The sequence below is a fragment of the Phyllopteryx taeniolatus genome, chromosome 14 (genome assembly GCF_024500385.1).
Source record: "Phyllopteryx taeniolatus isolate TA_2022b chromosome 14, UOR_Ptae_1.2, whole genome shotgun sequence".
NCBI classification, from domain to species: Eukaryota; Metazoa; Chordata; class Actinopteri; order Syngnathiformes; family Syngnathidae; genus Phyllopteryx; species Phyllopteryx taeniolatus.
The window spans coordinates 2890890-2915791 of NC_084515.1; the positions used below are offsets into that span (position 1 = coordinate 2890890).

At 44.4% G+C, this 24902-nt stretch overlaps 1 protein-coding gene across 14 annotated transcripts in view; it reads left to right on the forward strand.

Moving 5' to 3' along the window:
- Positions 1–24902, forward strand: part of eif4g1a (eukaryotic translation initiation factor 4 gamma, 1a) — a 64956-nt gene that overhangs the window by 18272 nt on the left and 21782 nt on the right. For 5 of the 14 annotated variants that reach the window (XM_061798540.1, XM_061798539.1, XM_061798541.1 and 2 more), the window contains 9 exons: positions 8885–8995; positions 13386–13579; positions 13783–13875; positions 18016–18091; positions 18178–19032; positions 19769–19857; positions 19999–20179; positions 21158–21291; positions 24432–24551. In XM_061798540.1, the coding sequence (XP_061654524.1) occupies positions 8885–8995; positions 13386–13579; positions 13783–13875; positions 18016–18091; positions 18178–19032; positions 19769–19857; positions 19999–20179; positions 21158–21291; positions 24432–24551 (1853 nt within the window). Of the gene's footprint in view, positions 1–5505; positions 5654–8884; positions 8996–13385; positions 13580–13782; positions 13876–18015; positions 18092–18177; positions 19033–19768; positions 19858–19998; positions 20180–21157; positions 21292–24431; positions 24552–24902 lie in introns of those variants that run through there. The other 9 variants (XM_061798548.1, XM_061798552.1, XM_061798549.1 and 6 more) reach the window with 4 other exon arrangements.

A 24902-nucleotide genomic window follows, 5' to 3' on the forward strand; every position in this document is an offset into this window, starting at 1 on the left:
CCCATATTGCCAGAAATAAAACAGAATTGTTGAAATTCTTGCAGATTTATTAAAAAAGAAAAACTTAAATATCACACAGCCATTAGTATTCAGACCCTTTGCTCAGTATTTAGTAGAAGCACCCTTTTGAGCTAATACAGCCGTGATTCTTTTTGGGAATGATGCAACAAGTTTTTCACACCTGGATTTGGGGATCCTCTGCCATTCCTCCTTGCAGAACCTCTCCAATTCTGTCAGGTTGGATGGTGAACATTGGTGGACATGAAGCTGCTTAAGTTTGGCAGTGATCCACGGTGTGTTTTTGTTGAATGTGCGAAATGACTTTGTTGGTACACACACCTCTTCACAGAAACTGATATAGGATGTGACAGTGTCTGTATATTCATCCAGGCTGCCAGCTGAATTTTCAAAGACACTCCAGTCTGTGCAGTCTAAACAGCTTTGAAGTTCCATCTTTGCTTCATTGGTCCACTTTTCACTGTAGGCTTCACGCATTTAAGTTCTTGCCTGTATGTCGGTATTAAGTGAATTAAGCAGTGATCAGACGAGCCCAGTGCTGCACGAGGTTTGGCACGGTATGCTTTTTATAGCGTAGTATAGCAGTGGTCCAAAATGTTATTTTCCCTGGTAGGACAGTCGATGTGCTGCTTGTATTTAGGGAGTTCGTGGTTGAGTTTAGCTTTGTTAAAGTCCCCCAGAATAATGAGGGGTGAGTCCGGGTTTTTTTCAATTTCATTTACTTGTTCGGCGAGCGTTAGCAGTGCGGCGTTCGTGTTAGCTTTTTGGTTGGAATGTACATGCCAGCCAGAATGAATGATGCAAATTCACGTGGCGAGTAGAATGGCTTACAGTTCAAAAACAGCGACTCCAAATGCGGGCTGCAGTGTGTGCTGAGCTCCCTGAAGCCCGTACACCATTTTTCGTTGATATAGAAGCATATCCCGCCGCCTTTTGTTTTCCCTGTTAACACCGTGATGTGGTCTGCTTGGTGAAGATGAAAACCCGGAAGCATGACGGCGCCTCCTTGAGGGTTAGCAAGTTTCCCCTTGTGTAAATGAGTCGTGTAATATCTCCAAAAACACAAAAACAATACAAAAAGTTTCGTCCAGGATATTCCTGGACTTGGCTGCATTCATCTTTCCTTTGATTGCAACCATTCGTCCTGTTCCTGCAGCTGGAAAAACACCCCCACAGAATGATACTGCCACCACCACGCTTCACTGTTGGGACTGTACTGGACAGGTGATGAGCAGTGCCTGGTTTTCTCCACACATATTGCTTAGAATTAAGGCCAAAAAGTTCTATCTTGGTCTCATCAGACCAGACAATCTTATTTCTCACCATCTTGGAGTCCTTCAGGTGTTTTTCATTTTTTATTTTTATTTTAGCAAACTCCATGCGGGCTTTCATGTGTCTTGCACTGAGGAGAGGCTGCAGGGTGTGGAGGGCTGCAGTGATGGTTGATTTTCAAGAAATTTCTCCAATCTCCCGACTGCATCTCTGGAGCTCAGCCACAGTGATCTTTGGGTTGTTTTTTACCTCTCTCACCAAGACTCTTCTCCCCCGATTGCTCATTTTGGCCAGACAGCCAGCTCTAGAAAGGGTTCTTGTCGTCCCAAACGTCTTCCATTTAAGGATTATGGAGGCCACTGTGCTCTTAGGAACTGTAGGTGCAGCAGACCTTGCGACAATTCTGTCTGAGTTTTTCAGGCAGTTCCTTTGACCTCATTATTCTCATTTGCCCTGACATGCACTGAGAGCTGTAAGGTCTTATATAGACAGGTGTGTGGCTTTCCTAATCCAGTCCAATCAGTATAATCAAACACAGCTGGACTCCAATGAAGGTGTAGAACCATCTCAAGGATGATCAGAAGAAATGGACAGCACCTGAGTTAAATGAGTGTGACAGCAAAGCATCTGAATACTTATGGCTGTGTGATATTTCAGTTTTTCTTTTTGAATAAATCTGCAAAAATTTCAACAATTCCGTTTTTTTCTGTCAATATGGGGTGCTGTATGTACATGAATGAGGGAAAAAAATAACTTAAATGATTTTAACAAATGGCTGCAATATAACAAATAGTGAAAAATTACGTACCCACTGTAAATTGTATTTGTTTTTTTCATTTCAAGGTACCATATTTTGACTATTTAAACCTCCATAGAGTGACCCTCTAACATTTACTATAAAAGTGTCAATTTCATAAAAAAAAAACCCACGTAGGTTTTGTCATACGAGTGTCTATACAAGGCCCCTCTGACGGCTGCTTCTGTTTGACCCAGTTTTGTAACCGCTTTGTCAATATTTGGCTAAGCCCGCCCCCTTTTCTGATTGGTTGCCTCCGTGGAGAAAACCAACTTGTGATGTTGACAGCGCTGGCTCGGGGCAGAAAGGGAAGGGTGAGCCCTTCGCTCGTGACGTAGATAAGCTCAAGAAATTCGAATCACCTGATTTCAGGCCCCTCTGCAGAAAAACGTCTGGAACTCAGGAATGCGTGGACGATTTTGATTCATATTTCACGTTTACTGAAGCACCATAGAGACTGATATCCCAAATACAAGGAAAAATTGGTGTGGTAAAAATACGGCACCTTTTAATAAAAAATTTAAAAAAAAAAAAACGTATCTGAACGATTCCAACTACTTTGCTGAACAGACGACAGACCTCCATCTTGATAAATGACGTGACATTCACGACAAAGTGTGCATGTCACACGACTCTTCCGATTAAATGTGGTGCACATCATATATACACCCGATTGGAATAGATCACGTCACATGTAAACAGTTGAGCAGAGATCTTGAATCGAAATTATTTCAATCTGAATGACAAAAGTCTGCATGTAAACTTGGCTATTGTGTGGTTGGTCTGCTAAAAGCAAGCCTTTCACCTGTCAATCAAATATGGTGACGTTCGCTGTAGTTAACTACTGGCTGAATAATATGGGGAGAGATAGGTCTCAAAATTATTTGCACGTGTTTTTCAGATCCACAAATATATCCGTGATTTATAAGTTTTTCAAATGCACAAATATATCCACGATTTACAGGTGTTTTTCAAATCCACAAATATATCCACAATTTAAATTTTTTAGATACAGAAGTACAGTCCCCTCCAAAATGTTTGGAACGGCAAGGTCAAGTCCTTTGTTTTTGTTGCATACTTAAGACATTTGGGTTTCAGATCAAAAGATGAATATGAGACAAAAGTTCAGAATTCCAGCTTTTATTTCATGGTATTTACAGCTAGATGTGTTAATTCAGGACAGAGCACCTTTTGTTTGAAACCACCCACTTTTCAAGTGAACAAAAGTATTGCATACATTAGTAAATTAACTTACAGTGGATAACATTTAATATTTGGTGGCATAACCCTTACGAACTGCATCAAGCCTGAGACCCATTGACTTCACCAGACTGTTGCATTCTTCATTTGAAATGCTTTTCCAGGCCTTTACTGCAGCCTCTTTCAGTTCTTGTTCATTTCTGAGGGGTTCTCCCTTCAGTCTCCTCTTCAAGAGGTAAAATGCATGCTCTATTGGGTTAATGTCTGGTGATTGACTTGACGAGTCTAAAGGCTTCTTCATACTCACGCGGCTATCCCACACGCAGGTTGCCTTTATTATACTCGAGCGCAACCCACTTCGGTCACGTGATGCAATGCGGGTGCTGTCGGCCGCGCGAGCGCAGGAGTATAAAGAGGCCTTAAGACATTCCACTTTTCCACCCTGATGAAGTCCTTTGTTGTGTTGGCAGTGTCTTCTGCTTCGTCTTTTCCTTTCGGCTTGTCCCAATACGGGTTGCCACAGTGTGTCATCCTTTTCCATGTAAGCCTATCTCCTGCATCTTCCTCTCTAACACCAACTGCCCTCATGTCTTCCCTCACTACATCCATCAACCTTTGGTCTTCCTCTAGCTCTCTTGCCTAGCAGCTCCATCCTCATCGTCCTTCTACCAATATACTCTCTCTCCTCTGGACGTGTCTGAACCATCGAAGTCTGCGCTCTCTTAACTTTGTCTCCAAAACATCTAACCTCGGCTGTGCCTCTGAGCTCATTTCTAATCTAGCCAACCTGCACACTCCTAGAGAGAACCTCAACATACTAATTTCCGCCACCACGCGCTCTGTTTCCTCTTATCTCTTGAGTGCCACTGTCTCTTATCTGTACATCATGGCCACTGTTTTATAAACTTTGCCCTCCATCCTAGCAGAGACTCGTCTGTCACACAACACACCTGACACCTTCCGCCACGCTTTCCAACCTGCTTAGATCCGTTTCTTCACTTCCTTACAACACTCACCATTGCTCTGGACTGTTGACCCCAAGTATTTAAAGTTCTCCACCCTTGATATCTCTTCTTCCTATAGTCCCACTCTTCCCCCTCCACCCCTCTTAGTCTTACTTCGACTAATCTTCATTCCTCTCCTTTCCAGTGCATGCCTCCACCTTTCTAACAGTTCCTCAACCTGCTCCCTGCTTTCACTATTTAATTTTAAAAAATAAATTTTCACAAATGTCTGAAAATGATTACTTTGTCATTATGGGATATTTTATGTGAGTTTTTTCTATTTTATTTTTTTAATAAAAGAAAACTATACTCAAATCGGCTTTAGAATAAGTCTGTAACATGGCAAAATATGGAAAACGAGAAGGGGTGTGAATACTTTCTGGTGGCACTGTATATATGTAGTCTGTCCTCTCAACAAAGACAGCAACACTTCCGCCTGTCGGAGGGAGCGAGGGCATTCGCACACGTGAATCTTTTCAACTTGAAACTGCCCGCTGATCCAAAAACGCATCTTCTACGATTCACAAGCAGAATTGAATATTTACAAATCAGTAATGATAAATGTACACACAACATTAAAAAATACGTGTAAATTGCGGATATATTTGTGGCTTTGAAAAACGTGTAAATCTCTGATATATTTATGGATCTGAAAAACATGCAAATAATTTTGAGACACAACGGTTGAAATAAGTATTTAACATGTCACCATTTTTCTCACTAAATTTACTTCCAAAGGTGCTATTGACCTGAAAATTTCACCAGATGTTGGAGAAAAGCCCAAGTAATCCATAGATATAAAGAAAGTAGAACAAATAAACTCAGAAATTAAATTGTGTGTAAAAATGTGAAATGACACAGGGAAGAAGTATTGAAGAAACAGTACACATGAAGGGAGGTGCAAAAAGGCATGGAAAGCCAAGACAACACCTAAAATCTATCAATAATGAAACAGCAATCCAGCCCCTTGTCAGTGCCAATGAATATCAGCTGGTTCAGTCCTAATTGATGGCCTACAAAAAGGTCTCATTGCCAAGGTGTGAGTCAAGACACATCTCATGTAGGCTAAGAGCAAAAAGCTGTCTCAGGACCATCACAAACTAATTGTTGCAAAACATAACGATGCCATTGTTTACAGACTCATATCTAAGCTTCTGAACGTTCCAGTGAGCATGGTTGGGGCCATAATACGTAAGTGGAAAGCCAATCATACCACCATAAACCTCGATCAGGTGCTCCTCGCAAGGTTTCTGACAGAGGAGTGCAAAGAATAATCTGACGAGTTGTCCAAGAGCCAAGGACCACCTGTGGAGAGCTTCGAAAAGACCTGGAATTAGCAGGCACTGTTGTCACAAGGAAAACGGTGAGTACTGTACTCCGCCGCCACGGCCTGTATGCACGCTCACCACGCAAGACCCCATCGCTGGGGAACAAAAAGCATGTCAAAGCTCATTTAAAGTTTGCTGAACAACATTTGGACAAACCAATTAAATACTGGAAGAACCAATTGAATACTGGAAGAATATATCTGGTCGGATGAGAGCAAAATTGAACTCTTTGGATCCTGTAATGCACACCACGTTTGGAGTAGAAATAGCACTGCATATCACCCTAAAAACACCATACCAACAGTGAAGTTCTGAGATGGGAACATGGTGTGCTTTCCAGCAAATGGTACTGGTAAACTTGACATTATTGAAGGAAAGATGAATGACCAAATGTACAGAGACATTCTTGGCAAAAATCTGCCATCTACGAGGATGATGAAAATGAAATGAGGGTGGACATTTCAGCAGGATAATGATCCAAAACATACTGCCAAGGAAACTGAATTGGTTTCAAAGAAAAAAAAAAAAATAAAGCTGCTAGAATGGCCCAGCCAATCACCTTACTTGAATCCAATTGAAAATCTATGGAAAGAACTGAAACTCTAGGTCCATAAAAGAAGTCCACGGAACGGAAAAGATTTTAAGAATCACACCAGAGCAATGCATGTGGCTAGTTTCTCCATACAGGAGGTGTCTTGAAGCTGTCATTGCAAACAAAAGCTTTTGTACAATGTATTAAATAAATACCACTTGTGTGTGTTCAATATTCTCATTTCACATTATTATACACAATTTCTGAGCTTATTTGTTCTACTTTGTATGTAGGGATTACTTGGATTGTTTCCAACATCTGGTGAAATTTTCACGTCCATTGTACCTTTGGAAATATATTTAATCAGAAAAATGGTGACGTTAAATACTTATTTCAGCCGCTGTATCTCTCCCCATTGAATAACGTGGCACTGAGGTTATGTTTAATAAACAGTTAACGTTCCTGCGTTAGTGTTAATTGGGGATTCACCTACACAACAACTCAGAGAGGCGGTAACGTTTAAACGACTTTGCCGTGGTGGAGCCAGCTGTTTAACTCGCTAGCTCATTAGCTTGCAGGCTAGCTCGTTAGCTAGTGAACACAACAAACTGTTACCGTAATTTCTCGTGTATAATGCACATTTCCCCCCCCAAAAAACGTCAAAAAAGTGAATAGTGTGCATTATACATGGGTATAGGGGAATGTGAAAAAAACTTTCACATTTTATAAATGTATGCCGCCATCTAGAGGTTATGAGAAAGATGTACACTTTCATTCTAATATACCCCCACCGAGAGGTTATGAAAAAGGTGTAGCCTACACTTTCATTCCAATATGATAGGGGTATGTATGACTGCATAAATGTACAGTTGTGCTCATAAGTTTACATATCTTGGCAGAATTTGTGAAATTTTATTAAATTTTTTAAAATGCGACTGATGACCGAACAACAAGCATCATTTTCTCTATGGTTATGTTTAATGATAATGCTTTTCTGAAATGCTTGACTTTTTAACTTGAAATCCATTAAAATAAAATTCAATGTGTTTCGCCTACCCCTTCATCTTTTCTTTAAAGAAGTGTGCCCATCTTACAAATTCTGCCTGGGTAATCAAACATATGAGCAACTGTGTTTTCTCGTTTACTAAATAAAAGTAGGGCTGTGAATTTCAAAATAAGAGCAAGTATATAAAGTATTACATGTTCAAATAAAGTGCTTAACTTAAGAATAATTATTTGAAAATTCAGATCATCCTGTTTTGATCATACGGGTAGAAGCAAAGTCATGCATTGTAAAAATGCATTATACATAGGTAGAAGGGTTTTCCAGAATTTTGAGGTGAACTTTGGGGGTGCGTATTATATATGGGGTGTGCATTATACTCAAGAAATTGCGGTAACTTTCCCTTAAGTGTCTCTGTTGTGTGAATCTACGTGCTGCACATGATGCAAGGCTGTGGAGTTTTGGATGGAGCCAATACAGTCAAGCGTACCGATCCACCGGCGTTCCATGAGCCCACTAGTGGCTAATGACACAGTCGTCAATCTCTGTCGGCTCACTGTGTGATCCACAGACTGGGTTACCACAACAATGACCATTTATCAAGTCCAGAAAACGATTAGTTGATATAGTAATTATCGTGACAGGATTAACAGCAGGTGTTTGATCCATGAATGAACCAATACATATCCAGGTTATGTTAGCATGCTGGTCATATTTTGACATCATGAGACCAAGACAATACTTGCATGTACATATATTTTTTTGCTCAACACTTGCATAGGTGGGTAGTAATGCACGACATTTACTCAGTAACATTTTGGATAGATTGTACTTGTCAGGGCGGCACGCTGGACGACTGGTTAGCACATCTCCCTCACAGTTCCGAGGACTGGGTTCAAATCCCGGCCCCGCCAGTGTGGAGTTTGCCTGTTCTCCCTCGTGCCTGCGTGGGTTTTCGCCGGGCACTCTGGTTTCCTCCCACATCCCCCAAAAAACATGCATGGTAGGTTGATTGAGAACTCTAAATTGCCCTTAGGGGTAAATGTGTGCGCAAATGGTTGTTTGTTTATATGTGCCCTGCGATTGGCTGGTGACCAGTTGAGGGTGTACCCCGCCTCTCGCCTGAAAATTGCTGGGATAGGCTCCAGCACGCCCGCAATGAATGATTAACTGTACAAGGTTTCGGGCAGGATGTTCAGAGGGAAGTGGCCACTGAGCTTAGGTGTGTCATCAGCAGGTTGTAACAGAGCTACAGAGAGACTGTTAAGAGTTTTGGGGGGACTGTTGTAAATTTTGCCATTCAGCTCCTTGTTAGAGAAAAAGTTGTGCAAAAAGTAAAAAAAAATAAAATAATTTAACAGTCAAAAGAGGTTCAATTTTGCCTGTAAAGGTTTTAGTGCATTTTAAGTCTGTCCTGAAATTTCTTCCAGCGGTCCTAAAAGCTGTAAAACTAGGAAATGCAGAAACACTTGAAACAGCTAGGTTTTGAATAAGTAATAAAAGCATCTAAAACATGATTCGAGAGAAGTTCCAATACACTTCACTATAAAAGGACAGCCAATACTGTCAGGCAAGAACAATTCATTTCATGGGGCCTTTTTAACACCCGCTTCCTCTGAATCCTCTCAATAACTCATTCTGCATCTGTCTCTTCCTGTCCTCTTTCCTTCCTACCTTCCTTCCTTCCTCTCCCATCCCTCGCTCCTCCCTCCTTTTGCCGCGTTGGTTCAGAGCCCTCTCTTGCTGCGAGGGAGAGGCGGGGTGGTGGGGGGAGAGGCGGCGGCCGAGAGAACGGCCGTCTCTCTCTCCACGGTGCTCCTCTCACCTCCCAGCGCTACCCCGGTGAGTAGTGTGCGTGCGTGCGTGTTGGCCGGCTTAAGTGGCTCCTCTTGTCTCTACTGTTGTCATTGTGGATCACTTTTTAATGGACCTGCATGCACGCTGCTACTGGTCACAAGAAGTGTTGTTAAAATATACACTTACTTATTATTAAAGTAAGGGATGTTGTGCTGTTGGAAATTTCCAAGATGAGCCTAAAATGTACTAACAGGTGAGCTTAGTAAGACTAAACTTTTAAAATACGCATGTCCAACTGTTGTTCAATGTTTTAGTATGTTTTGCTGTTCTCTAGCAAGGAGCTGAACAGCAAAATTCACAACAGGTGTTTTATCCATAATCGACCAATAAAATTATGCCTTTCTGTGACTTTTCCAGTCTCTGTATTTCTGTTACAACCCGATGATGATCAGTGGCCACTGCCCTCTGAGAGCATCCTATTTGACGATGTTACTGTTGATCAATTATGTCGTCTTGGTCTCATGATGTAAAAATGTCAACAGCATGATGAAGGGAATTATTTAAATAATTCTGAACGAGGACATTAGTCCATTCACGATTAAAACATCTGTTGTGAATTTTGCTGTTCAGCTCCATCCATCCATCCACCCACCCATTTTCTACCGCTTATCCGAGGTCAGGTCGCGGGGGCAGTAGCTTTAGCAGGGACGCCCAGACTTCCCTCTCCCCAGCCACTTCATCCAACTCTTCCGGGCGGATCCCGAGGCGTTCCCAGGCCAGCCGAAAGACATAGTCTCTCCAGCGTGTCCTGGGTCGTCCCCGGGGTCTCCTCCCGGTGGGACGTGCCCGGAACACCTCACCAGGGAGCCGTATGGGAGGCATCCGAATCAGATGCCACAGCCAACTCATCTGGCTCCTCTCGATGTGGAGAAGCAGCGACTTTACTCTGAGATCCTCCTGGATGACCGAGCTTCTCACCCTATCTCTAAGGGAGAGCCCGGACACCCTGCAGAGGAAACTCATTTCGGCCGCTTGTTCTAGGTGAGGGTAGGAATGTAGATCAACCGGTAAATTTGAGAGCTTCGCCTTTCGGCTTAGCTCCTTCTTTACCACAACGGACCGATACAAAGTCCGCATTGCTGCAGACGCTGCACCGATCCGCCTGTCGATCTCCCTATCCATTCTTCCCTCACTTGTGAACTAGACCCCAAAATAATTGAACTCCTCCACTTGGGGCAGGATCTCATCCCCGACCTGGAGAGGGCACGCCACCCATTTCCGACTGAGGACCATGGTCTCAGATTTGGAGGTGCTGATTCTCATCCCAGCCGCTTCACACTCTGCTGCGAACTGCTCCAGTGAGAGTCGGAGATCACGGCTTGATGAAGCCAACAGAACCACATTATCTGCAAAAAGCAGAGATGCAATACTGAGGCCACCAAACCGGACCCCTACTACGCCTCGGCTGCGCCTTGAAATTCTGTCCATAAAAGTTATGAACAGAAACTGTTGTTTGTGCCTATGCCCCAAACAGCAGTTCAGAGGACCTACCCTTTTTGGAGTCCTTGGAGGGGGTGCTGGAGAGCGCTCCCGCTGGGGACTCGTTCTCCTGGGGGACTTCAATGCTCACGTGGGCAATGACAGTGAGACCTGGAAGGAACGGCCCTCCCCGATCAGAACCCGAGCGGTGTTCGGTTATTGGACTTCTCTGCTCAGCACGGATTGTCCATAACAAACCCCTTGCTCAAGCATAATGGTGTCCACGTGCACTTGGCACCAGGACACCCTGTGTCGCAGTTTGATGATCGACTTTATGGACACTCGGGTGAAGAGAGGGGCGGAGCTGTCAACTGATCACCACCTGAACTGTTCAACTCCTTGTTTAAAAAAATAAATAAATAAAATAAATAAATAAAAAATACAATTCTGAGTCGATTAGCATTTTCCAAGTGCATCTGGGGGAAAACGAAACAAAAACACTACGGGATAATTCATTCATCTTCCGTACCGCGTATCCTCACTCGGGTCACGGGCGTGCTCGAGCCTGTCCCAAGTGACTCTGGGCGAGAGGCGGGGAGCACCCTGAGCCGGTCGCCAGCTAATCACAGGGGACATATAAATAAACAACCATTCGCACTCACATTCAAACCTAGGGGCAATTTAGAGTCTTTAATTAACCTACCATGCATGTTTTTGGAATGTGGGAGGAAACCGGAGTACCCGGAGAAAACCCATGCAGGCAGGGGGAGAACATGCAAACTCCACACAAGAGAGACTGGATTTAAACCTGGGCCCTCAGAACTGTGAGGCAGACGTGGTAACCAGTCGTCCACTGTGCTGCCCCGCAAAATAATTGTTCAAGATAATCGTTCAGAGGCAGCCAATAATCAGGCCTTTGCTGACTTGAGAGTAGATGCTCAAATTTTGCCTGATTGTTGAAGGACGTTTCCCTGTTTAATTAGCTAAAATTCCTTTTACATCACAATCACAGAGTGTCTCAGCCCAACTCTGCGTTCACCACAAACAAGGTTTTGTAATCGACAAACGGTGTGTTTCTTTAGGTAGATAAGAATCTCATTTCTGCCATTGTTTTCACCCAAATCTCTTGAAAATCTCAGTTTTAAATTGGTCTCTTATCGGCCATCTGATCTTTTTTTTTGGGCGGGGGGGGGGCGTCGGGGAAATAAACAAAAACAAAAAACGAAGCGGGTGCCAATATGCATCAAAATGTTCAATATGGGCGGCAATAATCACCCCGCCCGATAACACTGGTCAACGACAAATTTGTTAAAGACTTTTTCACTGATTTAGGACAATTTTGATGTGCTGAATCCAAATATCACTTTGGTTTTGCTCAATCAGGTCGAGTCAGGTTTTTGGACTATGGCCACGTTTTTGTTTACAAGTACAGGTACACTATATTGCCAAATGTATTCGCTCACTTAGCTTGACTTAGATATAAACTTAAGTGACATCCCATTCCTAATCCATAAGGTTCAGTATGACGTCAGTCCACCCTTTGCAGCTATAACAGCTTCAACTAATCTGGGAAGGCTGTCCACAAGCTTTAGGAGTGTGTTTATGGGAATTTTTGAGCATTCTTTCAGAAGCGCATTTGTGAGGTCACACACTTAGGTTGGACGAGAAGGCCTGGCTCTCACTCTCTGCTCCAATTCATTCCATAAGTGTTCTATCGGGTTGAGGGAAAGACTGTGCAGGCCAGTCAAGTTCATCCACACCAAGCTCTCTCATCCATGTTTTTATGGACCTTGCTTTGAGCACTGGTGCACAGCCATGTTAGAAATGGAAAAACTGTTCCTGCAAAGTTGGGGGCATGGGATTGTCCAAAATATTGGCTCCTTAGTTTGAGTGAAAGAAACTGAAGGATACCAAGAGCTTTTGGACAATTCATTGCTCCCAACAAGTTTGGTGATGGCCCCCTTCTGTTCCAAAATGGCTGTGCACAAAGCAAGGGCCACAAAGATATGGATCCGAGAGTTTGGTGTGGATGAACTTGACTGGCCTGCACAGAGTCCTGATACAAACATAATAGAACACCTTCGGGATGAATTAAAGTGCAGACTGAGAGCCAGGCCTTGTCGTTCAACATCACTGTGTGACCTCTCAAATGTGCTTCTGGAAGACTGGTCAGAACATCCCCTACACACACTCCTGAACCTTTCAGGAGAGTTAAAGCTGTTATAGCTGTAAAAGGTAGACCGATGTCATATTAAATCCTATTGATTGAGAAGAGATTGTCACTTCAGATCATATGTGAGTCAAGGCAGGTGAGCGAATACTATTGGCAATAGTGTATTTTTGCTTTAGAGATTAAAATAAATGGAGGTTCATGACCTGAATTTTGAGCAATGACGCCGTAACATTCAATATACAGTTAGTATCAGTGTCTCCTATTCAATTTACAGTAAACAAAGTTTGGAACATTTGATTAATAAACTCAACAACTTGGCGTGAAAACACGACCCGAACAAGAGAAACGGATGGATGTCATTGTCGGATTCAGTGATGCAAAAAAACCCAATTTACAAAAAAGAAATTTTTGTAACTCAGTGTAATCGGTCTATCCCTAATCTTACACACCCCACACGACAAGGTTATCTTTTACAGAGATCCATTATCCGGCCTTTGCTGGCTTTGATCACAAAGGACGGACCATGTCCCAATTTGTGTGGACTTCATTTTAGAAACCTCTTGTTGAGGTCATGGAATCCTATTCTCTTTTTTTCCTTTAGCAATTTGGAATATCACTATAACCTTCAATAAGCAATTGACAACTACAATAACTTTATACCAGTGTTAGGATTTGATCTCATCTTACAAAGAACATACACTCGTATCTATCATCATCACAGGAAACAAATATTTTGCTTGTTGATTAACCTTTTTCTTTTTGTTGTCAAATTCCAATTTGCAGCAGGAGCATACTACCCGGCTCAGACGCCATACTCTCCATCTGTCCAGACCGCACAGGTCATGATCAACCCTGCCCAGCAACAGCAACCAGCCCCCTCTCCTCAGCAGCCACCAGCACCACCACAAGGCCCACCAAAGAGGGAGCGTAAACCGGTAGTGTGTCCCAACAAAAGAGCAGCGGACCTCTTGTCTGAGGTCACTAACTGAATGGAGAAAAAGTGTATTGTCTGTTCAATGTGGAACTTTCCCCTTTGACCTCAAAATAACAAAAGTTCCTTATTTAATTAATTTTTATTTTTTTACACTGGTCAGTTGCTTTTGATCACTAGGGGCAGGATTTTTACATACTTTTAATGAGGGGTATATCTAATCAATACTTTGCCCTTTCCTAACAATAGATCAGAATACGAGACCCCACCCGGGGTGGACGAGATATCACGGAGGAGATCATGTCTGGTGGAAGGTCCACCTCTACACCAACTCCCCCACAGGTAAGAATTAAACAAGCTCTGAGACATTAATGGTAGTACTACATAGCTGTTAATGAATGTGGAACGTGGGGCAAAGGATTTTTTTTAAGGTTGCTATTGGCCCCCCAAAAATGGTTATACATATCTATATTGGTAGTTTAAACCCTAAATATACCCCAAACTATGATCCACAGCCACTTTAATATATCATTTCAAACTCATCTTACATTACCCTTAAAAATAAATTGCTTACAGATGTTTGTGTGTCCCAATGATCCTAGGAGCTAAGTTGTCTGGGGCTTTATGCCCCTGGCAGGGTCACCCATGGCAAACAGATCCTAGGTGAGGGACCAGACAAAGCACGGCTCAAAGACCCCGTATGAAGAAGACAAATTATGGACTCAGGTTTCCCTTGCCCGGACGCGGGTCACCGGGGCCCCCCTCTTGAGCCATGCCTGGAGTTGGGGCTCGAAGGAGAGCGCCTGGTGGCCGGGCCTGCATCCACGGGGCCCGGCCGGGCACAGCCCGAAAGGGTAACGTGGGTCCCCCTTCCCATGGGCTCACCACCTGTGGGTGGGGCTATAGGGGTCGGGTGCAATGCGAGCTGGGCGGTGGCCGAAGGCGGGGACCTTGGCGATCCGATCCCCGGCTACAGAAGCTGACTCAAGGGACGTGTAATGTCACCTCTCTGGCAGGGCAGGAGCCCGAGCTGGTGTGTGAGGTCAAGAAGTTCCGACTAGATATAGTCGGACTCACCTCCACGCACAGCTTGGGCTCTGGTACCAGTCCTCTCAAGAGGGGCTGGACTCTCTTCCACTCTGGAGTTGCCCACGGTGAGAGGCGCCGAGCAGGTGTGGGTATACTTATTGCTCCCCGGCTCGGCGCCTGTACGTTGGGGTTCACCCCGGTGGACGAGAGGGTAGCCTCCCTCCGCCTTCGGGAGCGGGGACGGGTCCTGACTGTTATTTGTGCCTATGCACCAAACACCAGTTCAGAGTACCCACCCTTTTTGGAGTCCTTGGAGGGGGTGCTGGAGAGCGCTCCTGCTGGGGACTCAATCGTTCTGCTGGGGGACTTCAATGCTCACGTGGGCAATGACAGTGAGACCTGGAAGGGCGTGATTGGGAGGAACAGCCCCCCGATCAGAACCCGAGCGATGTTCTGTTATTGGACTTCTGTGCTCGTCACAGATTGTCCATAACGAACACCATGTTCAAGCATAAGGGTGTCCACACGTGCACTTGGCACGAGGACACCCTAGGTCGCAGTTCGATGATCGACTTTGTGGTCGTGTCATCGGACTTGCGGCCGCATGTCTTGGACACTCGGGTAAAGAGAGGAGCGGAGCTGTCAACTGATCACCACCTGGTGGTGAGTTGGCTCCGATGGTGGGGGAAGATGCCGGTCCGACGTGGCAGGCCCAAACGTATTGTGAGGGTCTGCTGGGAACGTCTGGCGGAATCCCCTGTCAGAAGGAGTTTCAACACCCACCTCCGACAGAACTTTGCTCATGTTCCGTGGGAGGCGGGGGACATCGAGTCCGAGTGGACCATGTTCCGCGCCTCCATTGTTGTGGCGGCCGACAGGACCTGTGGCCGTAAGGTGGTCGGTGCCTGTCGTGGCGGAAATCCCCGAACCTGTTGGTGGACACCAATGGTGAGGGATGCAGTCAAGCTGAAGAAGGAGTCCTATCGGGCCTTTTTGGCCTGTGGGACTCCTGAGGCAGCTGATGGGTACCGGCTGGCCAAGCGGAATACAGCTTTGGTGGTCGCTGAAGCAAAAACTCTGGCATGGGAGGAGTTCGGTGAGGCCATGGAGAAAGACTTCCGGACGGCTTCGAGGAAATTCTGGTCCACCATCCGACATCTCAGGAGGGGAAAGCAGTGCACCATCAACACTGTGTATAGTGGGGATGGGGCGCTGCTGACCTCGACTTGGGACATTGTGAGCCGGTGGGGAGAATACTGCGAAGACCTCCTCAATTCCACCGACACGCCTTCCCATGAGGGAGCAGAGTCTGGGTTCTCTGAGGCGGGCTCTCCTATCTCTGGGGTTGAGGTCGCCGAGGTGGTTAAAAAGCTCCTCGGTGGCAAGGCCCCAGGGGTGGATGAGATTCGCCCGGAATTCCTCAAGGCTCTGGATGTTGTAGGGCTGTCCTGGTCAGCACACGCCTCTGCAACATCGCGTGGACATCGGGGACAGTGCCTCTGGATTGGCAGACTGGGGTGGTGGTCCCCCTTTTTAAGAAGGGGACCGAAGGGTGTGTTCCAACTACAGGGGGATCACACTCCTCAGCCTCCCTAGTAAGGTCTATTCAGGGGTGCTGGAGAGGAGGGTCCGTCGGGAAGTTGAATCCCAGATTCAGGAGGAGCAGTGTGGTTTTCGTCCTGGCCGTGGAACAGTGGACCAGCTCTACACCCTTGGCAGGGTCCTCGAGGGTGCATGGGAGTTCGCCCAACCAGTCTACATGTTTTGTGGACTTGGAGAAGGCGTTCGACCGTGTCCCTCGGGTGGCCCTGTGGGGGGTGCTTCGGGAGTATGGGGTAGCGAACCCCCTGATACGGGCTGTTCGGTCCATGTACGACCGGAGTCAGAGTTTGGTCCGCATATCCGGCAGTAAGTCGGACTCGTTTCCGGTGAGTGTTGGACTCCGCCAAGGCTGCCCTTTGTCACCAATTCTGTTCATAACTTTTATGGACAGAATTTCTAGGCGCAGCCGAGGCGTAGAGGGGTCCGGTTTGGTGGCCTCAGTATTGCATCTCTGCTTTTTGCAGATGATGTGGTTCTGTTGGCTTCTTCAAGCCGTGACCTCCAACTCTCATTGGAGCAGTTCGCAGCCGAGTGTGAAGCGGCTGGGATGAGAATCAGCACCTCCAAATCTGAGACCATGGTCCTCAGTCGGAAAAGGGTGGCGTGCCCTCTCCAGGTCGGGGATGAGATCCTGCCCCAAGTGGAGGAGTTCAAGTATCTTGGGGTCTTGTTCACGAGTGAGGGAAGAATGGAACGGGAAATCAACAGGCGGATTGGTGCAGCGTCTGCAGTGATGCGGACTTTGTATGGATCCGTTGTGGTAAAGAAGGAGCTAAGCCGAAAGGCGAAGCTCTCGATTTACCGGTCGATCTACGTTCCTACCCTCACCTATGGTCATGAGCTGTGGGTCGTGACCAAAAGAACGAGATCCCGGATACAAGCGGCCAAAATGAGTTTCCTCCGCAGGGTGTCCGGGCTCTCCCTTAGAGAGAGTGTGAGAAGCTCGGTCATCCGGGAGGATCTCAGAGTCGAGCCGTTGCTCCTTCACATCGAGGGGAGACAGATGAGGTGGCTGGGGCATCTGATTCGGATGCCTCCCGGACGCCTCCCCGGTGAGGTGTTCCGGGCACGTCCCACCGGGAGGAGACCCAGGAGACGCTGGAGAGACTACATCCATGGGCTGGCCTGCTGGGAACGCCTCTGGATCCCCCCGGAAGAGATGGATGAAGTGGCTGGGGAAAGGGAAGTCTGGGCGTCCCTGCTAAAGCTACTGCCCCCGCGACCCGACCTCGGATAAGCGGTAGATGGATGGATGTAATTTTGAAAAAAAACTGCACCCGTGGTCAGAGTATACTGACGTGTATGTCACCGCGTCACAAAAATTACTACTTTCCTATTAGCCATTTTATTGCGTTTTTGACTCGGTAATACATAATTACTCATATTTTAAATACATAGAGATATGCAACAACAACTTATTACCGGTTGATCAGCTGTGAACTTCCACTACTGCCGATAGTGTTCCGGACCTTAATTTCCTGATCATGATCATATTCTATCTTGATTGATACGTGGCTAATAAAGCAGCTGGAAATCAGTGAAGTAAAATAGGTTCCTATGATAAGCATGTAATAAACACTGGTTAATTAAAAATCTCACTGTTTGGGGAAAAAAAAGTATAAAACATTTCCCCCCCTCCAAAGAAAAGCATACACTCAAATAGTGGGATTGTTTTTCTTTTTATCCAAAGAGCATCAAAAATGACTTTTTGATGGTCTTTCTGATTTAAAAAAAAAAAATAAATAAAAAAAAAAAAAAAAAAAAAAACAGCTTGAATTTTGCATGAATTAAATTTTGTAATGAACTCTCTCTTCTTCTGAGTAATTAAATGTTAACTGTGTGTGATGGTAGGCCAACATCACAGAAGCCGGACCAGCACAGACTAACGGTGAAGTCATTCCACCTGTTACGACAGTCACGAGACGAGGTGTGTGCCTTTTCTCAATTCTGGATAATGCGTAATGCAACATGGTTTTAGTCACTGATCTCCCTTTTGTTTTCCCCTCTACCCAGATGACAACGTAGAGCATGTTGGAAGTGTTGAGACCCCTCCACCACCTCCCACTGCAAACACCGAGCCTGTATGTGAGGCCGCACAGGAAGCAGACAACCAGAACTTGCCAGCCGCAGAATTGGAACCCGTAGCTCCTGACCTGGCTCCTGAGGTGCCGACCCAACTGATAGAGGAACAGCCAGCTCCCGCTCTCCTCCCTCCCACTACAGCAGCCTCCGTGGTGGAAGTTGATGAAGTCGACACTAACGTTGGTGACACGGTAGACTCTCCAGTCTGCCCGTCGCCTTCGACGGCACAAGAAGAGGAACCGCAGGCTCCCTCGGCTTTGTGCGAGAAGACGCTAGAAAATCAACAAGTTGAGGAAATGCGGGTGGTGGAAGAAAAGGAAGAGCCCATGGCGATCGCCACAGTAGAGCCTGTTGCTGAAGTTGCAGAAGTACTACCCCGTGTTGGTACGGAAACAGAGGACATTTCTAAAAAGATGACAACTGAAGCGCCTCAGCCTCCAGTCTTGGTGCAGGAGCCCGCTGCTTCACCGACCCAGAATGCTACTCCCAAGCCCGAACCCCAGTCCACACCGCCGGAACCAGCAGAGCCTCCTCTCTCAAACGGCCTTCCTCAGGATGTGGAGGAACTCTGCGAGGAAGACACTACAACCTGTGACCAGCCAGATGCTTCTCAATCTCAGGAATCCACACCTGTGTCTAAAACTGCAGTGCCAGTTGTGGAGGAGGTAGAGGTAGAGAAGGAGTTGGTGGTGGAAGATAAAAAACAGCAAGTGGTGAAGGTGGCAAAAAGTGAGGAAGTTCCTCCTGTCTCTGTAAACTCTCCTACAGAGGAATCTGCTATGCAAGGTAAGGTTATATATGACCTCATCTAAATAGACAATGAACCCCTGATTATTGCAGGCGTTCCAATCCCACCTGCAATAAATGATTATCTGCGATATAGAGACAATTTAAAAACATTTTAAAAGTTGTATTCCTCCCACACCCTTTAAACACATTTAAACTTATTCAAACACATTCTTAAAGTATTCCTTTGCACCTTTTACCACTCTCTTGCTTGCACAGTTCTTCGCATAGGAGGGAACACTATATTTCGTCTAACAAAAGTCTGCTAGCTTAATGCAAATATATCATGTGAAACACCATAGAAGGGCTAATGGAAGTTAGAATAAATGTTGCAGTAATTAAAAACCTTTTAACAAATGCTACTTAAACACACATGAAGCAGTAACGCATACAAACAACTTATGACATAACTCACAGGCATATATATAATAATGACCATTACTGAAGCTCAGTTGGGGACCTGCTCTGCCTCTACTTCTTGCTCTCAATTGCGCTGCATTTCTTCCAGTTGTCCTCACCGCTGCGTGAAGGTGCCTGATTCTAGATTTGCATTTTTGGAAGAATTAGAAGAAAACAATTAAACACGGAAGTCCCTATATACTGTAAATGGCTATAAAAAAGATCGCTTACAAATCTGTGATTTAGCTGGGTTGCGAACGATGACCCGCAATGTAGTGGAGGAACACTGTGTGTTGCATCAAACACTTACTTGCACATTGTCCTCCTCCTCTTGAAGCTGCTACGTCTGTGCCAAAGAAGAGGAGGAACATGAAGGAAATAAACAAGAAGGAGGCTATTGGAGACCTCCTAGATGCCTTCACAGAGGTTTGTATTAGCAAGACGTAGAACAAAAACAAAGATCGCAAGCCACAGGGCAACAAGACTGGGGGTCGCTTTGTTTCAAAACACTGTGTTCTCTGGAAGACAAACCTTGTTATTGTCTGGTCCTTGTTTTGTTCACTCCAGGAACAGGATGCCAAGCCTGCCTCGGAGCCCTCGTCCACTCAGGCAGATACTCTCCCTGTTGCTCCATCTGAACCTCCTGCTGAGGTGGCAGATGAGACCTGGGAGGAGAAAGAGGACAAGCAGAACGCTGAACCGGAATCCAAATCTGATTCCACTGACAAGAAATACCAGTACAAAGAAGGTAGATTATGACTGTGCTGTACTGGCAGAGAGCAGTGCTTACCTGTGCTGTGCGAAATTGTCCAATTTCACGCAATTGATCTGAAAATATTATTAATTTACTACAAATATATCCTTGGTCATCTATTTACGCCATTGAGGTAGTGACTGATAGAACAATTAAATGCTCTTCCTCTAGATGACAGAAGTGGCATTTGACCTGTGTATCCACCTCTTGCCCATACATACAACAGAATAATAGCTTTGTGTTTAACTAAACACGACCAAAATTCATAGTTAATTCAAGTTAATTTGTTATTAAATTGAGACAAGATGATTATTTCTGTATTTTATATTTGTTTGGCTGTGTAAAATATGTGCCTTGGTTCAAAGGTTGAGAGAGACCAGATTTAGTTTGTGGATTCATACTTCATTTGTTCCTCAATGTTTAAAATAATGTTGCAATGAGATGGAATTACTAAACGCACACTATATTCTGCATTTTAAAGGCCTTTTTAAAGAAATTGTTCACATGGACCCATGAATGTGTAGCTGCTCATGAATAGTGCTGTGCGATATGGACACAATTATGTTGCCTGGTATAGGTAATTTTATATCCCGATGTAGTATTTGTCCTTAAAATTAAATGAAATTTATGGTAGTTTACTCTGAGGTTTTGTTCATTTATGCAAACTTTTTTTGCACAGAAAAACAATTACATGGATAAAAGAAATAAAAATACATTAAAACACAATCCAAATATCTGGTAGGACAACCAGGAAATGTTCAATTGTTGTTGTGTACATTACCACGCGTATGCGCAGCAAGTCAAAATGGCGGCCGTAAAACAAATGGAGTAAATACAGCGGGGCAGCATCTTGTCGTAAAGATGTTATCTTTCATCTGTTTTAATTGGAATCAGAAAATTCTGACTTGGCTTTTTTTTTTTTTTTTGCATTCTTCTTTTTGTCCCATTAAATCTGTCTTGATCATCTCCCAGAACAATGGAAGCCAATAAACCCCGAAGAGAAAAAACGCTACGACCGAACATTCCTACTGGGCTTCCAGTTCATCAGTGCCAGCTTGAACAAACCCGAAGGCTTGCCTGTTATCAACGACGTGGTTCTGGACAAGGTGGGTACATTGCAATTTATTCTGCAATACACAGGATGACCTTCAATTGGCTGTATATGCCTGAACGAGCGTAATCAACAACCTGACATTCAGTTATTAGACTTGACACTGATCTGATTAGCTTGATCGGTAACTTCCTTGTCGCGTGTCTTCTGACGTAGTACTGAAAATATCTGACCGCCAATAGTTATTTAAAAAAAAAAAAAAAAAAAAAAAACGTCAGCGGTATGGGACAGACAACACGTAACGCGTGGTTCAGACTACAAGACAATTTTTTTTTTCACAATTGCACGATGTCAGACTACTGCAATAAAATCTTGTATTCCGATACCACCGCATCCCGTCTTTTACGATCACTCGGCTTTATCTTGTCAACTCAAACGCGACCGGATACACTTTTTACCATGACCACGACAACAACAATGGATCGCGCATCTATTGTGTTGGTCAAAAAAGAACAAAATGGGGAAAAACGTGTGGTGGTGATAGTCACCGCTGCTTGAGGTATGTTCACGTACTTTTAATACGACACGGCTCACAAGCAGCCAACAAAACGTTATGTAGCCTAGCAAGCTAGTGCTAGCACTAACTGTTCAGAATCAGAATCATCTTTATTTTGCCAAGTATGTCCAAAAAACACAAGGAATTTGTCTGTTGTACGTAAACACGCCGCCGTTCTGTCGAATCATGCTCTAAAATTTTGGTGTGTGTGAAGTAATTAAATTACAATATTCATTCATTCATTCGTCTTCCATTCCGCTTATCCTCACTGGGGTCGCGGGCGTGCTGAAGCCTATCCCAGCTATCGGCGGGCGAGAGGAGGGGTACACCCTGAACTGGTCGCCAGCCAATCGCAGTACTTTAATTACAATAAGTTAGCACCCAATATTTCTGTCATGTAATGTTGGTTTGACCTGACTGATTAAAATACATGACCTGACGAGAATATTATTGAAGATACTCAGTATACAGTACACGAGTATATACAGTAAATGAACAAGTCATTTAAATAGTCACATTTCTCCATCTTGTGATCGGATCGGTGATCGGTTATTGTTTTATTTTAAACTCGCTGATCTGTGATCGGCCCCAAAAATTCTGATCAATTATTTAGTGAATCAGGTTTGCTCTGATTGTGTGAGGGGATTAAAGTTGGCCCACTAGTATGGAACATAATCGCTTTAACACTTGGTATGTGTCATATGTTCACATTTATGATGTGTGGTAAGGATTTACAATGGGTATGGAAAGTATTCAATTGCAGCCATTTGCTAAGATCATTAAAGTAAATTTTTTTCCTCATTAATGTACACACAGCACCCCATATTGACAGAAAAAAACGGAAGTGTTGAAATTTTTGCAGATTTATTTAAAAAAAAAAACTGAAATATCACACAGCCATAAGTATTCAGACCCTTTGTTGTGACACTCAGATTTAACTCTGGTGTTGTCCATTTCTTCTGATCATCCTTGAGATGGTTCTACACCTTCATTGGAGCCCAGCTGTGTTTGATTATACTGATTGGACTTGATTAGGAAACCCACACATCTGTCTATATAAGACCTTACAGCTCACAGTGCATGTCAGAGCAAATGAGAATCATGAGGTCAAAGGAACTGCCTGAAGAGTTCAGAGACAGAATTGTGACAAGGCATAGATCTGGCCAAGGTTACAAAAAAAATTCTACTGCACTTAAGGTTCCTAAGAGCACAGTGGCCTCCATAATCCTTAAATGGAAGACGTTTGGGACGATCAGAACCCTTCCTAGAGCTAGCTGTCCGGCCAAACTGAGCAATCGGGGGAGAAGAACCTTGGTGAGAGAGGAAAAGAAGAACCCAAAGATCACTGTGGCTGAGCTCCAGAGATTCAATCGGGAGATGGCAGAAAGTTCTAGAAAGTCAACCATCACTGCATCCCTCCACCAGTCGGGTCTTTATGGCAGAGTGGCCTGACGGAAGCCTCTCCTCAGTGCAAGACACATGAAAACCCCATGGAGTTTGCTAAAAAACACCCGAAGGACTCCAAGATGGTGAGAAATAAGATTCTCTGGTCTGATGAGACCAAGATAAAACATTTTGGCGTTAATTCTAAGCGGTATGTGTGGAGGAAAACCAGGTACTGCTCATTACCTGTCCAGTACAGTCCTTACAGTGAAGCATGGTGGTGGCAGCATCATGCTGTGGGGGTGTTTTTCAGCTGCAGGGACAGGGAGACTGGTTGCAATCGAAGGAAAGATGAATGCGGCCAAGTACGGGGATATCCTGGACAAAAACCTCCAGTGCGCTCAGTACCTCAGACTGGGCTGTAGGTTCACCTTCCAACAAGACAATGACCCTAAGCACACAGTTGAAATAACAGAGTGGCTTCAGAACAACTCCGTGACTGTTCTTGAATGGCCAAAGCCCTGATTTAAACCCAAGTGAGCATCTCTGGAGAGACCTGAAAATGGCTGTCCACCAACGTTCACCATCCAACCTGACAGAACTGGAGAGGATCTGCAAGGAGGAATGGCAGAGGATCCCCAAATCTAGGTGGGAAAAACTTGCATCATTCCCCAAAAGACTCATGGTTGTATTAGCTCAAAAGGGTGCTTCACCTAAATACTGAGCGAAGGGTCTGAATACTTATGGCTGTGTTACAAAAATTTCAACAATTCTGTTTTTTTTCTGTCAATATGGGGTGCAGTGTGTACATTGAGGGGGGAAAAAATGAACTTAAATGATTTTAGCAAATGGCTGCAATATAACTGTGAAAATTTTAAGGGGGTCTGAATACTTTCCGTACCCACTGTATGTGGACTCGCGCTACAATGCAGTATCCGCACCACAGAAAATGCTCCTAAAAATATGTAAATTGAGATTTTCAACCCATTTTTAGCTATAAAACGATTTCCAACTGACTTCAGTCCCGGCCCATTGTGATTACAGTAATCTCCCGCTATATGACGGTTCACGCTTCGCGGTCCCGCTATGTCACAGATATTTTTTTTTTGTGTTGTTACAACACAACAGTTCTAACTCTTTTTTTTTATACAGTTTGTACAATATTTTTATGCTATCCATTGCTCTTGCTCTCTCACAACATATGATGTTTAAAAGTGTGTTTAAATACCTTAAAAATATTGTCTGTTCCATTTCAGGTAAACAAGACTCCGCTGCGGCCTGCAGACCCAGTTCGAATGATGAATGTTGGGACAGATTTTACCCCCTCGTATTTGGGGAACCTGGGCAGCAGATCTGTGGGAGGACCACGTGGACCAGTAAGTTTTTTTTGCGTTTTCCAATTGTAGCTCTGAATGTATAGAAAAGAGAGAAGCTGCTTTCTAAAAATAAATAAATAAATAAATAAAATGGAATTTTCGCAAATGACATTTATTTATTTTATTATTATTTTTTAGATTGCAACATGGTCACGGAACAAATTAAACTCATATCTCAATGCACCACTGTACTCCACACCCCCATGTTGACTTCGCTGAATATTCTCATACATCCAGTAATCAGAAGCAAAGGCTAATCTAGGCTAACCCTGTAGCTCTGCATGACATGTTACCGTATGTCCCATGATGTGAATCAGCCTGGTACGGAACTTTTCAGTCTGGAGTATCAAA